Source organism: Aedes albopictus, chromosome 2 (assembly GCF_035046485.1).
Source record: "Aedes albopictus strain Foshan chromosome 2, AalbF5, whole genome shotgun sequence".
Lineage (NCBI taxonomy): Eukaryota > Metazoa > Arthropoda > Insecta > Diptera > Culicidae > Aedes > Aedes albopictus.
Window position 1 is genome coordinate 96281357 of NC_085137.1, and position 14085 is coordinate 96295441.

The following is a 14085-nucleotide window of genomic DNA, read 5'->3' on the forward strand; positions in this document are numbered from 1 at the left end:
TTCAATTCTAATTGGAAAGACCCCGCTCTAGTGTCAAAATTTTCGGACCGCGATGCATTCGGTTCATCGGTGGATAAGTCCATATTGCCCCACGAACTCTCTTGCAATCGGTGATAGACGGTGGCATAAAATTTGAGAGAGTACCTTGTAGGCGCTCAGTAGTGTGCCCCGGGTAGAGGTGAAGTACTGACGATCAAAACGTGATATTGGTTCGATTGATATAAGAGATAAAAGATCTGAAAATAATATCTGAAAAATGTTCCTGGAACATCTGAACAATATCAAAATTTGATATTTCAAGATCAATCGAATAGCTTGCTGCTATTGGTTAGATCTCACAAAATCTAAATATTTATATCAATCAAACGAATATCACATTTTGATCTCAATATCAGATTATGCTATTAATAAACTCTTTTCCTCTACCCGGGTGGTCGCGCGATAGTTCCCGCAATCCAACTTGTCGCCCTTTTTGTAGATGGGACACATTTTAGGTGCTAAGTGGTTTTAGCGTGTAGGGATACAAGCATGTTTTAGAAGTGAGAATGGTGTGAATCAATAAGATAAAATGCAGTCATGCTTCTTTAGCACAACAAATCTCATTAAAACAGGTAAATGGACATTTTTGTTTAATTTACGTTTTATTTTGTACAAAATAAAATGGCTCCGTACTTCACCAATATAGAACCATTGACGAAACTAGCTTTTTCTTTTTTCTTGCTCACTCTCCTAAACATACACGATAATAATTTTATCCAAATGACCCACGGTTGTGGAACATCGTTCAGTTCAATCAAAAATGGTTCAAATGCTATTCTACTCGTAAGGTGAGATGAAATTAAATGAAACTTTATGAAATGAAACGCTAACAAAATAACACATTTTTTTAGACAACTCATATTTGAGCTGTCATATCTCGGAAACCAGTGAACCGAAATGAATGATTTTTTTAACGTTTACACTGAAACCTCCATTTAAGTCGATGCATGGCTGATCGAAAATAATTTTTACCGTACCGGCAATGACTAAACTATACAGTTTTATATTTTTTGACAAATCTCCTGTGTCATGCGAAGTGTTAAAAAATATAAAAATCTATAGTTTTGTCATTGCTTGCACGGTAAAAATTATTTTCGATCAGCCATGCATCGACTTAAATGGAGGTTGCAGGGTATCAACAATATATTGATACTTAATACAACGTTATAAAATGTAATTTTTTTCACGGCGAATTAAGTTACACCGGGTTGAAATTTTTACCCATATAGAGTCAAATTTACAATACCACACAAAAATTACTAAATGTGTTCTTCCTTTAAGCTAAATTGGCTCTAATATATCTGATTAAAGATAACTTGAGAACAGAAGTGGAAAATCTTTGGACATCAACACTAAAATTTATTGACATTGACGTAAAAAAATTCCAAAAAGTGTCTATCTAAGATAATTTTTTTCTACGTTCAAAAAGTATCTATGTTTTAATAGTTTGTGAAGCATTTGTATATTGTTAGTGTACGTTCAAAATTTCATTCAATTCGGTTCACTGGTTTCCGAGTTATGACAGCTCAAAAATGAGTTGTCTAAAAAATAGTGTTTTACCCGAATGGTTCTAACTTTGCGAAAGGTTAATCAATCGAGCCCAAATTTGTGCCAATGATGCACATTTAACAGGTTGACAAATAGTCAAAATTTGAGATTTTTTGATGCACTCTATGAAAAGTTATAGCATGTTGATTTTTTTTTTGTGAGAGAAAAAAAGTTACCTATCCCAAACATTTTGGCCATCCCCTGTATGTGTTCCATTAACCAACTTCGTGCATTAGCTTAAGTTCATCCCGCTGACGCAGTGCACGCTCAGAGTCCATCTCTTGACCATATTGGGTCATGCATGGCAAGGGTTAAACAAGAAATTCCTCAGAACCTAGCCGTAAATCACAGTCGGATAATCGTTTGCAACGATTACTTGTTCAATATTGTTTCGAGAAAAGTTCGGTGATTTCCATCCCTTTGAAATGAAACATATGGTTGAATCTGTAAGTCTGAAACTACACTTGATTTTTAATAAGCCTTTACACATTAAAAGATCGTCTGATCTCCTTATCATCTATGTTGTCCACAATCCAATCGACGAAAGCCGTAACCCGTGAGAAGGTCATGTAGGACCACCCCATACACTCTCTGGTATCCGTTGACAGGCCAATCAAGTATGGAACACCTTCCGCATCTTCCCATCGGAGCATACTGTGCGACGGAAGACACGTGTACTCCCGATATGGATATTTGACGCAAATGTGCGAATCTCGAATCGGGTGGGCATGTGTTCTTTGACAGTCCGAGTTGTACATCGTTAGCAGCTCGATATACTCGATGTCGGTGTCGTCGGTTGTATTGAATGGTTGTAGCATTTCAACTATAAGTGGAGAATGAGTTTGGTTGTTCCACAGGCATGCTGGATGAAGCTGAGGATTCCAGACCATGGATTGTGGTAATCGCAGGATAGCGATATCGTTACTGTAATCAGTTGTGTTGAAGGAGCTGTGTTTCACAACTTGTCGAACTTGTATTGTGATTTTAGGATTTCCTAGCGGTTGAACAGAAAGAGTGGTTTCGGTGTTCACACAGCTAGCAGAAGTAAGTATTGTTCGATCGGAAATGATGGCGCCCATGCAGATATATCGGTTTGAGCTATCAAAAATTCGAGCCTAGAAGACGAAAACCATGAATGAATTGATGTTTGTATAGTTTTAGAAACACTCACCATTGGTGCACCATTGTTCTCTGGAAGCAAAGCGTTCACGAGTTTTGGACACTTCATAAGAAGCGAGTGTTTGTTGCTCCAGGCGTCTTTATCGATGTCTGCGTTAGGGCAACAGATCACCGAAGTCGAAGAGCAGAATGTGGCTTCTTTTGTGAGTTCAAACTTTTTCCACTTCCGCTGACATCTCGATATTGCTGTGCACCTTCCCGGAAGGTTATGGGCATCAGTGCACGAATCTCCTACGCGGCGACTGTGATCTAGGAATTGAACTGAGTTTATCGTCGCTCTTTTTGGAAGCAATACGCGCTCCATCCATTTCAAATGACTCCGAAGTCGTGTGGCCAGCAAATGTTCCCCATAGCCACAGTCCCGTCCAATTTGTACCAAACCATCCAGTGGAGGATACAAGTCGCCAAATATAACTATGGTTCTGTCTAGGGCTGGAAGTCTACGTGTATCAATTTTATTATACTCTGAATATGAGCCTCCAAGCTTCAGATCACATGCTTCGGGTACCAGAAATCGATCAGTACCTGCACAAATAAGTTCATCAGTGATGCCGTCTGGAAAGTGTGGTACAAACTCTTTGGATAATCTGCAGGTTTCCTCATCCTTTGGTTCTACGTAGACAATCAATGGTATCAGCGATGAATCTAGAACATAACTTGCATTTGCGACTTAATTCGTACATAATGTGTATGTTGGAATACCTATACACTCTGGGAAATCAAAACAATAGTAAATGTCTTTCCTTCCGAATCCAAATACGCCATTTGGCTGATCAAAAGATACGTTGGCATAATCAATGCAAGCTGGTCTTATGTTAATGAATCTGTACAGTTTCTCCAAGCGTAAAATGGCAATATTATGGTAGCCGTAATCTGGGTTATATTTAGGATGCACATTTATTTTTGAGATATTCAATACACCCTCCTCTGGATGTGAGACAGATGAAGCTGGTATCCTGAAATAAATTCAAATATTCTACATCGTACACAGACTATCAAGGAAACTCACGGTGTTACCCTTGATGATGAACACAATTAGCAACTGTAAGAACTGTATTTTCATCAATGATTGTACCATAACAGTTCCGAGGACCTCCGTTAACATTCCACATTAGCTGAACAAGATATGTAGGTGGATCATCTGTATATATATGCTTAGTGAGGCCATTAAACTCGTACACGTGTGTTTTGTTGATAGGCGTTGTATATATATGTTCACGAAATTTCTGGAATCGTAATGCACAAAATGTGGTGTTGAAAATGTCATCTAAAATATTGAGATGGTAATTCACGTGGTATTGAGAATGCTTCTGTTTTGCCAAACCTTCAATAACAGCACCACTTTGTCGCATAGTTGCTAGAATCCAGTCATGGTACGGACCTATTTTAGTGTACACTCCAGGATTTGATAATCCACAGGGCAATCCGAACGAGGTGACAGCCACTACGTAAGGCGTAAGATGGGTGTGGTGTAGCAGTTTGACTTGAAGTGGACCACCGGAATCACCCTGTAATTATTTATTTGATCCGACATAAATTCATAGAAATTATAGTCTACTCACTTCACAGGTATCCATCTTCTCATCGACAGCGCACAGATGGTTCTCATGCAGTCCAGCACTCAAACCTCGAACAAGTTCACTAGTATAAAACTTTGTACATTTGGAGGATTCCAAGGGCTTTAGCGAAACTTTTAGCAGCGAAGGAGTGCGATCCTCAACTAAAAGATTGAAGGTTTATCAACTTACTTACTCACCTGATTACTTGGTTGGGTATAACAAATAGAACATACAATGACCAGTGCTGCCCCATCCAGTAGCGACGAATTCTGTAAAACGTATCTCTGGATCGATCCAAAGACATGCTGGGCATACTGTGTCATGCAACCTGGAATTGGCAAAAAAAAAGCGGCATAGTGCGTAATTTTAGGAACTGGTTTCCATCCATACACAAACGAAGACTTACAAACCGTTTCAAGCTCAAGGTGGCGAGTCCACATGCACCTTAGTTTCATCTGCTAACACGTTAAAACCGCTCAGCACTTAAAAATGTACAATGAGTAGGTCCATGAGTAGAATACCAAATATGTGTAAGAGTTACACATTCATAAAATCAGCTCTTGCGTCTCCATTTAACATCCCACAGGAAGAGCAGATTTGGTGAATGTGAGACTTTTACACGTTTTTGGAAAGGTTTGTAAATTATTCACTTATGTACTCATATGCATCTTGGTGCTGAGTGGTTTTAGCGTGATTTGGAACTCGTTTTGGTTAGTGTTCGGCGAAAATCGGTGTTTCCCCTAAGCCTTTCATTCGCAGCACGAAACCTACCTGATAGGCTGTTCCAACTTCATCAGTGCTATGTCATGGTATTTCACGCCAAACCGATGCTGCGGGTGTCTATATATCTGAGCAACCTTAGACTGCTGGGCATATTCATCATCATCGTCAGATTCCAAGTTCAAGTCGCCGAACCGGACAATATCCGGTCGAATATTCCGGTGATCTACCACGCAATGCGCCGCAGTCAGAACGTAGTCCATCCAAATCAATGTGCCTCCACAATGCCACAGTACTTTCCCATCATCCTGAGTCCACCCTATAGCTCCCATGTGTGCGAATTCTTTCAACAACGCTGGCTTCCCATTAGCAGGAGCAGCTGCCCCCGATGCAATGAGCTCATGAAAACGCGATCTGCAATCTTGATAGCATTTTCTTTAGTACATTTTTTCCTGGTTTTCTAGTTGATATCAATACCATCCAATGTGCTTCGTTCATTTGATAACATTCGGTCTGCATCCCAATGTCGACCTTGAACATATAAATGTCAATTAAGTGATAGTCCTTCAAAATTTCTCAATACATGCACTTTTCGCAGAACTAACCTTCACAAATCACCACCAGCACCGTGATTAACCAATTCAGTGCGCCGAACATGTCGAATGACTGCAAATACCATTACTGAGTGCTGAGCTAAAAATTTAAAACGGTATTCAACCCAAACGAATCTCAACTGAGAACTTAATCGTGATTCCTCTCTTAGCTCTCTTAGTGTGACAGATAACAGGTTTCGAGAAGCGCAGACATCGATGGATTGAGGACTGCTGCTAGCTGCATCGCGTCGTCGCTATTCACAAAATCTGCAAACCGTCCCAGACAACCAGGAGACGCATGGGGTTGCACGCATTTCATCGTAAGTCAGTATCGCATAGATCATCAGCTTTGTGTTAGTTTCTATTGTGCGATTGAAGTTAGTTATGGGTGAGGTACTCGTTGTCGTTGTTCAGCTAGGTCAAAGATGCACATTTGCTTAGTCTGAAGGTTATCTAGAGAGCGAAAGGCTTCCGTTATTTAGTTTGAGTTATGTGCCTTAGGTTTAAGTGATCTGGATAGCAAGATGGCTCTCGTATCTGGTTGAATTTGGTTTTGTGGCTACTTTATACTTATTATCTGGAAAACTATAGGTTTTCGTTAGTATTAATTTAGGTTAGGAAAACCCGACCTTAGTTTACTTCTCGTCAGGTATGAAATGTTGTTCTGTTGTTCTGTTGTTCTGTTGTTCTGTTGTTCTGTTGTTCTGTTGTTCTGTTGTTCTGTTGTTCTGTTGTTCTGTTGTTCTGTTGTTCTGTTGTTCTGTTGTTCTGTTGTTCTGTTGTTCTGTTGTTCTGTTGTTCTGTTGTTCTGTTGTTCTGTTGTTCTGTTGTTCTGTTGTTCTGTTGTTCTGTTGTTCTGTTGTTCTGTTGTTCTGTTGTTCTGTTGTTCTGTTGTTCTGTTGTTCTGTTGTTCTGTTGTTCTGTTGTTCTGTTGTTCTGTTGTTCTGTTGTTCTGTTGTTCTGTTGTTCTGTTGTTCTGTTGTTCTGTTGTTCTGTTGTTCTGTTGTTCTGTTGTTCTGTTGTTCTGTTGTTCTGTTGTTCTGTTGTTCTGTTGTTCTGTTGTTCTGTTGTTCTGTTGTTCTGTTGTTCTGTTGTTCTGTTGTTCTGTTGTTCTGTTGTTCTGTTGTTCTGTTGTTCTGTTGTTCTGTTGTTCTGTTGTTCTGTTGTTCTGTTGTTCTGTTGTTCTGTTGTTCTGTTGTTCTGTTGTTCTGTTGTTCTGTTGTTCTGTTGTTCTGTTGTTCTGTTGTTCTGTTGTTCTGTTGTTCTGTTGTTCTGTTGTTCTGTTGTTCTGTTGTTCTGTTGTTCTGTTGTTCTGTTGTTCTGTTGTTCTGTTGTTCTGTTGTTCTGTTGTTCTGTTGTTCTGTTGTTCTGTTGTTCTGTTGTTCTGTTGTTCTGTTGTTCTGTTGTTCTGTTGTTCTGTTGTTCTGTTGTTCTGTTGTTCTGTTGTTCTGTTGTTCTGTTGTTCTGTTGTTCTGTTGTTCTGTTGTTCTGTTGTTCTGTTGTTCTGTTGTTCTGTTGTTCTGTTGTTCTGTTGTTCTGTTGTTCTGTTGTTCTGTTGTTCTGTTGTTCTGTTGTTCTGTTGTTCTGTTGTTCTGTTGTTCTGTTGTTCTGTTGTTCTGTTGTTCTGTTGTTCTGTTGTTCTGTTGTTCTGTTGTTCTGTTGTTCTGTTGTTCTGTTGTTCTGTTGTTCTGTTGTTCTGTTGTTCTGTTGTTCTGTTGTTCTGTTGTTCTGTTGTTCTGTTGTTCTGTTGTTCTGTTGTTCTGTTGTTCTGTTGTTCTGTTGTTCTGTTGTTCTGTTGTTCTGTTGTTCTGTTGTTCTGTTGTTCTGTTGTTCTGTTGTTCTGTTGTTCTGTTGTTCTGTTGTTCTGTTGTTCTGTTGTTCTGTTGTTCTGTTGTTCTGTTGTTCTGTTGTTCTGTTGTTCTGTTGTTCTGTTGTTCTGTTGTTCTGTTGTTCTGTTGTTCTGTTGTTCTGTTGTTCTGTTGTTCTGTTGTTCTTCGCAGCGCTGGCTCATTGTCTTTCATCTATATGAAGACGCAGTTACGAGTATTGTGTTATTGAATACACTTAACATCCTCGAGATTCAACTTGATTTCGTTTTCCATAGAACATTTTATTAGCGCCCAAATCAACCACGAGAGTATTTTTCCGAATACAGCTCATTTTAACTACAGTAGCAAAACGTACGGAGCACGGAAGCGATTAGAAAACACGACCGAAGGCTATGAGCAAAGGCTGTTAACTGGACAACCTCTTGTATAGCGCCTGAGCTAGCCATTCTCCGGATCCACACGCGCCATCTGATCTGTTGCTTGTAGCAGGTTTTAGTTACGGAGAAGTAACTGTGACTTACTAGCAAGTATTCATATATTTATTTGTTAGAAGTAAGTCCCACGTGCAGAGGACCAAAGCTGTAGCTCATCAACTCCTCCACAACTGCGATCGAGTGGGTAGTAGTCAATCAACATGGCTCTGAAAGGAGTAATGCGACGAGTCGGGCTCAATAGCTACGAAATCCGGTCTTTGTTTTTGCTTTGGCAGAGCTGTATCCGCCTTCAGTAATCAGTAGGTCGGCCCCAGATGCACGATCTCCTCCATTTGGGAAATTTGTGCCATTTTCAGGATTGGTGCTCGTGAAATCGTGAGTAGAATGATAAAGTCGGCCATTGTGGCAGCCATGTTTGTGTTCTCTGAAGTTTCTCCTTAAACACGAAGCAGCAAAGTTCGGTAAGCTTTCAAAAGCGTCCGAAAGAACATGCTTCTAAACTATATATATTTGCAGTGGTTACATTAAAATTATAGGCTGACATCTACAAATGGAAATGGAACTACGCGTGACATTGACCAGAAACTCATGCGGAGTACAGTGTTTAGAAAAATGAAGGTGGGTACCAACGAATTCTTTGAGTTGATAGAAGTTATCCAGTTGTGAAGCGTTGAGTGCGTAGAAAATAAACAGTGGAGCATGTTATGCGTAGAATTCCAGTAGTGGAACAGATATGCGTATCTGAACGTGTTGGACAACTTGACTTGCTTTACTATTACTTTAGAGCTTTTAGTAGAAATTGTTACTTCAGACTCTAGTTTAATTTAAAAACACTTCACTAATACTTTACTTTTGCAAAAGAAAATAAAAAATGAATAACTCTTTTAAAGAAAAACTAGAAAGGACGAGCAAATTCCTTTTAATTCTACTACTGTGCTTATCTTCGGACAGATAGGCCTATTTCGTCTGTGACTTACAGACTTCTTCAGTGTCGAGCACTGAAGCACTTGACACTGAAGAAGTCTGTAAGTCACAGACGAAATAGGCCTATCTGTCCGAAGATAAGCACAGTAGTAGAATTAAAAGGAATTTGCTCGTCCTTTCTAGTTTTTCTTTAAAAGAGTTATTCATTTTTTATTTTCTTTTGCAAAAGTAAAGTATTAGTGAAGTTTTTTTAAATTAAACTAGAGTCTGAAGAAACTTGACTTGATGTGTGGTGTTATACCGGATGAGAGCAAATCAGCCCTTCCTTGAACACTGTGTTCCGTACCCACAAGATGAAGAGAGCTAGTCCCCTTAGCTTACACATCGTCTCCCCCTGATTTCAAGTTCACATGCAGCGATTTGGTAAAACTAAAAACTAGAGATGTTCAATTCAGTTAAAAGAAGAACAACGAAAAATCACCAACGATCCCTGACACCCAGTAACAAACCTAGTGAATAACATCGCATCCATCTCAATCATCGAACGAGAGAGTGGGGTTCTTCCCTATCAATGACGAGACGACGACGGCGCGATGAAGCTAACAGCCAGTCTCAACCCATCGACCTGTGCTGTTCAAAACCTGTTATCTTTTAATAGGAACGACGATCACGCAAGAGAGGAATCACCAATAAGTTCTCACCGACGAGATTTGTTTGGGATGAATACCCAGTGTTTTGATTTTGGTCGGCAGTTTGTAGCTTAGTAGCAAATGGTGCACTTGTAATCTTTCGCTATGTTCGGCGCACTGAGATGGCTAATTACAGCGGCGGTGATTTGCGAAGGTTTGTTCTGTGAATACTGATTGTGTTAAGAATTTTTGAAGGTTTAGCACATGATTAACATTTATGTGTTCAAGGTCGACATTGGGATGCAAACCGAATGTTATCAAATGAACGGCACACATTGGATGGTATTAATACAAATAAGGAAACAAGACACCAAATACTCTATGAAATGTTATCAAGATTGCAGATTGCGTTTTCATCAACTCATCGATGCCGGGGCCTCTGCTCCTGCTTCTGGAAGCCCGGCGTTGTTGAAAGAATTCGCTCACATGGGAGCCATAGGGTGGACCCAGGATGATGGGAAAGTACTGTGGCATTGTGGAGGAACATTGATTTGGATGGACTTCGTACTGACTGCGGCACATTGCGTGGTAGATCACCGGAATATTCGACCGGATATTGTTCGGTTTGGCGACTTGAATTTGGAAACCGACGATGATGACGAATATGCCCAACAATTTAAGATATCTCGAATATATAGACACCCGCTACATCGATTTGGAGTGAAGTACCATGACATAGCACTGATGAAGTTGGAAAAGCCTGTTAGGTAAGGTGTGAATTAAAAACATAGGGGATGCACCGAAATTGAATATTGGATCATTTCAAGTTCATTAGCACATTTCACGAAAGTGCCCTATTCCCGACAGTGCAGGATGAATGGGTTTTCAATTCAACATCTGTTTTTGAGAGCTTGATAAAGGAACTACTAAGATCAACATACATTTTGAACACTTCAATAAAATTAGAGCAATACTGTGCAGCGAAACTAAAAACAATATAAGGTTCCTGTTAAAAGTATAGGCAAATTTTCCGTAAATTCCATAACAAGCAAAATAGCGAAGAGAACTATGCAGTATAAGTACTTTATTATTCATAATATGAATAACAAGTAAATCCATAAATCCTTTTTCCAATTTCAGGATACATGATACAGTATGCCCAGCATGTCTTTGGATCGACCCTGAGATACGTTTTACAGAACTCGTCGCTACTGGATGGGGCAGCACTGGTCATTGTAGGTTATTCTTATTAAACACAATCAAGTAAGTACGTAAGTAAATGAGCTAGTTAACCTTCAATCTTTCAGTTGAGGATCGCACTCCTTCGCTGCTAAAAGTTACGCTAAAGCCCTTGGAATCCTCCAAATGTGAAAAGTTTTATACTAGTGAACTTGTTCGAGGTTTGACTGCTGGTCTTCATGAGAACCATCTTTGTGCTGTCGATGAGAAGATGGACACCTGTGAAGTGAGTAGACAACGATATCTATGAATTATGTTGGATCGATTACAAATATTGCAGGGCGATTCCGGTGGTCCACTTCAAGTCAAGCTGTTACACCACACCCGTCTTACGCCTTTCATAGTGGCTGTCACTTCATTCGGATTGCCCTGTGGATTATCAAATCCTGGAGTGTACACTAAAATAGGCCCGTACCATGACTGGATTCTAGCAACTATGCGGCAAGGTGGCACTGTTATTGAAGGTTTGGCATCAAAGACGCAAAACTTAAACGAATGAACTAAACAACTCAATTTTAGATGATATTTTCAACGCCACATTCTGCGCATTACGCTTCCAGAAATTCCGTGAAGATATCTACACAAGGCCTTTCAACAATACCCATGTGTACGAGTATACTGGCTACACTGATCATATATATACAGATATTCCTCCAACATATCTTGTTCAGCTAATGTGGAATATTGATGGGAGTCCTCAGAATTGTTACGGTACAATCATCGATGAAAATACAGTTCTAACAGTTGCTAATTGTGTCCATCATCAAGGGTAATACCGTGATGATGTTAAGACAAAGGTCTGTATCCGATGAAGAATATTTCAATTCATTTTAGGATTCCAGCTTCAGCTGTATCACATCCAGACGAAGGTGTGATAAAGATCTCAAAAATAAATGTGCATCCCCAATACAATCCGGCTTACGGCTACCATAATATTGCCATTCTACGGTTGACAAAACTGATCAGTTTCATTAATATTCGACCTGCTTGCATTGATTATGATAAAATGTGGGTCCACCAACCCAATGGCGTATTCGGATTTGGGAGGAGAGACATTTACTATTGCATAGATTTCCCTGAGTGTATAGGTATACCATGTGCATTGTAATTCAAATCAAATCGCTAATACAAATAATCTTCTAGATCCATCATTGATACCATTGATTGTCTACATAGAGCCAAAAACCGAGACAACGTGCAAATTATCTCGAGAATTTGTACCACGCTTTCCTGACGGCATCACTGATGAACTTATCTGTGCAGGGATAGATCGATTTCTGGTACCCGGAGCATGTGACCTAAAGCTTGGAGGTTCATATTCAAACGTTAACAAAATTATAAGGCGTGCTCTCCCAGCCATAGACAGAACAATAATTGTAAGAGGTGACTTGTATCCTCGTCTGGATGGTTTGGTACAAATTGGGAGAGACTGTGGCTATGGCGAGCATTTGCTGTCCACAAGAATTCAAAGCCATATCAAATGGATGGAGCGTGTACTGCTTCCAAAAAGCGCGACGACTAATGCAGTTCAGTTCTTGGATCACAGCCGCTGCGTTGGTGATTCATGCACTGACGCACACGGCATGCCGGGAAGATGCACTGCAATATCGAGATGTCAGCGGAAGTGGAAAAAGTTTGAACTCACAAAAGAGGCCACATTTTGTTCTTCGACTTCGGTGATCTGTTGCCCTAATGCAGACATCGATAAAGACGCCTGGAGCAACAAACACTCGCTTCTTATGAAGTGTCCAAAACTCGTAAATGCTTTGCTTCCAGAAAACAATAGTGCTCCAATGGTAAGCGTTTCAAAAACTTTTCAAACATCAGTTCATCGATGAAATTTTTCTTGTAGGTTCGAATTTTTGGTAACTCAACTCTATATATCTGCATGGGCGCCATCATTTCCGATCGAACAATACTAACTTCTGCAAGTTGTGTGAACACCGCAACAACTCTTTCTGTTCAACCGCTGGGAAATCCTAAAATCACGATACAAGTTCGACAAGTTGTGAAACACAGCTCATTCAACACAACTGATTACAGTAACGATATTGCTATCCTGCGACTATCACAATCCCTCACCTGGAGTCCTCAGCTGCATCCTGCATGCCTGTGGAACAACCAAACTCATTCTCCACTTATAGTTGAAATGCTACAACCATTCAATACAACCGACGACACCGACATCGAGTATATCGAGCTGCTAACCATGTACAACTCGGACTGTCAAAGAACACATGCCCACCCGATTCGAGATTCGCACATTTGCGTCAAATATCCATATCGGGAGTACACGTGTCTTCAGTCGCACAGTATGCTCCGGTGGGAAGATGCGGAAGGTGTTCCATACTTGATTGGCCTGTCAACGGATACCAGAGAGTGCATGGGGTGGTCCTACATGACCTTCTCACGGGTTGCGGCTTTCTTAGATTGGATTGTGGACAACATAGATGATGGGGAAATTAGACGATCGTTTAAATTGTGAATAGCATTAAATAAAGTACAAGCCTCATATTAAATGATTTATTATTTCATGGAAAACATGTTACTATAAAATAATAACGAAAATCAGCAAATCAGGCCAAACATTTCAATAGGTCCTATCTGCATTAGAGAGGCTCTCTTTGTTCACTCTCTCTTTCAGTTATTGCTATGTAATGGTACACTTTTCAACTATTTTTGCAGTACAAATCAAAAGACGATTGTTTTGACGATCGTTCAATGCAAGGAGACAATCGTAATGCAAATTAACGGCTGAGATATTAATGGAAGAGAGGCAAACCAAAGAGAGCCTCTCTTCTGCAGATAGGACCTTTAGACATGTTTGGCCTGAAATACTTCTCGAGTACAAAAATGTTAAATGTAAAATTCTCTTTGAATTAACAAACCAGTGTTTTATGTCGTCTCTCGTAAAAAATAAAAACGAAACGTATTATATACACATTTTGAAAAATACGTTTATTCCAACTGTACAGTTCATCACTCGAGTATTTAATTTAAATTGGTAGTAATACTTGTAATTAAAAGAGTGCCTCCTAAATACTCCAACAGTTGGCACCCAGAGCCTGTTTAATCCACTCCAACTGCTGGGAAATCCTAGTCAGAGTGATATACTGCCGTGATTTACAATCCCCGCTTGGCTGGGCCAATCCCACCAAATAGGAAATGTCATCTTCGCTATTCGATCGCAGCACATCACCCGCCATGGCACATGTTTTACCAAAGTACGGTTCTCTAGTACATAGTTGCGATCTCTGCAACCGGAAAGGATGTGCCCGTTGACAGTCGACGTTGTACTGAGGTATCATGAATTTGGAGGAGAATGAGTCTCCGTCTGGAATAGGAGATCAAGAGTTGTTATTAGAATGTTGTTAAAGCAATGCACAAACTTA

The 14085-nt window shown here is 40.0% G+C and overlaps 3 protein-coding genes across 3 annotated transcripts in view; 1 reads left to right on the forward strand and 2 right to left on the reverse strand.

Moving 5' to 3' along the window:
• Positions 1-1877: 1877 nt before the first annotated feature.
• LOC109402095 (uncharacterized) lies at positions 1878-5833 on the reverse strand. Its single transcript, XM_029852666.2, has 10 exons — positions 5651-5833; positions 5523-5576; positions 5097-5466; positions 4559-4653; positions 4329-4486; positions 4091-4274; positions 3784-4033; positions 3469-3722; positions 2759-3411; positions 1878-2702 (listed from the first exon to the last, which is right to left on the reverse strand). The coding sequence occupies exons 1-10, from the start codon at positions 5700-5702 to the stop codon at positions 2070-2072; spliced, it is 2703 nt and encodes a 900-aa protein (XP_029708526.1). The 5' UTR covers positions 5703-5833; the 3' UTR covers positions 1878-2069.
• Positions 5834-9342: 3509 nt separating this feature from the next.
• On the forward strand, positions 9343-13665 carry LOC109402116 (uncharacterized). Its single transcript, XM_019674740.3, has 10 exons — positions 9343-9668; positions 9743-9796; positions 9852-10221; positions 10595-10689; positions 10762-10919; positions 10974-11157; positions 11213-11462; positions 11528-11781; positions 11837-12489; positions 12546-13665. Exons 1-10 carry the CDS (start codon positions 9620-9622, stop codon positions 13176-13178), a joined length of 2700 nt encoding a protein of 899 aa, XP_019530285.3. The 5' UTR covers positions 9343-9619; the 3' UTR covers positions 13179-13665.
• LOC109402118 (uncharacterized) overlaps positions 13626-14085 on the reverse strand; it is a 35711-nt gene continuing 35251 nt past the window's right edge. The window contains exon 12 of the mRNA XM_029852667.2: positions 13626-14027. Coding sequence (XP_029708527.1) covers positions 13729-14027 — 299 coding nt within the window. The 3' untranslated portion in view covers positions 13626-13728. The remainder of the gene's footprint in view (positions 14028-14085) is intronic.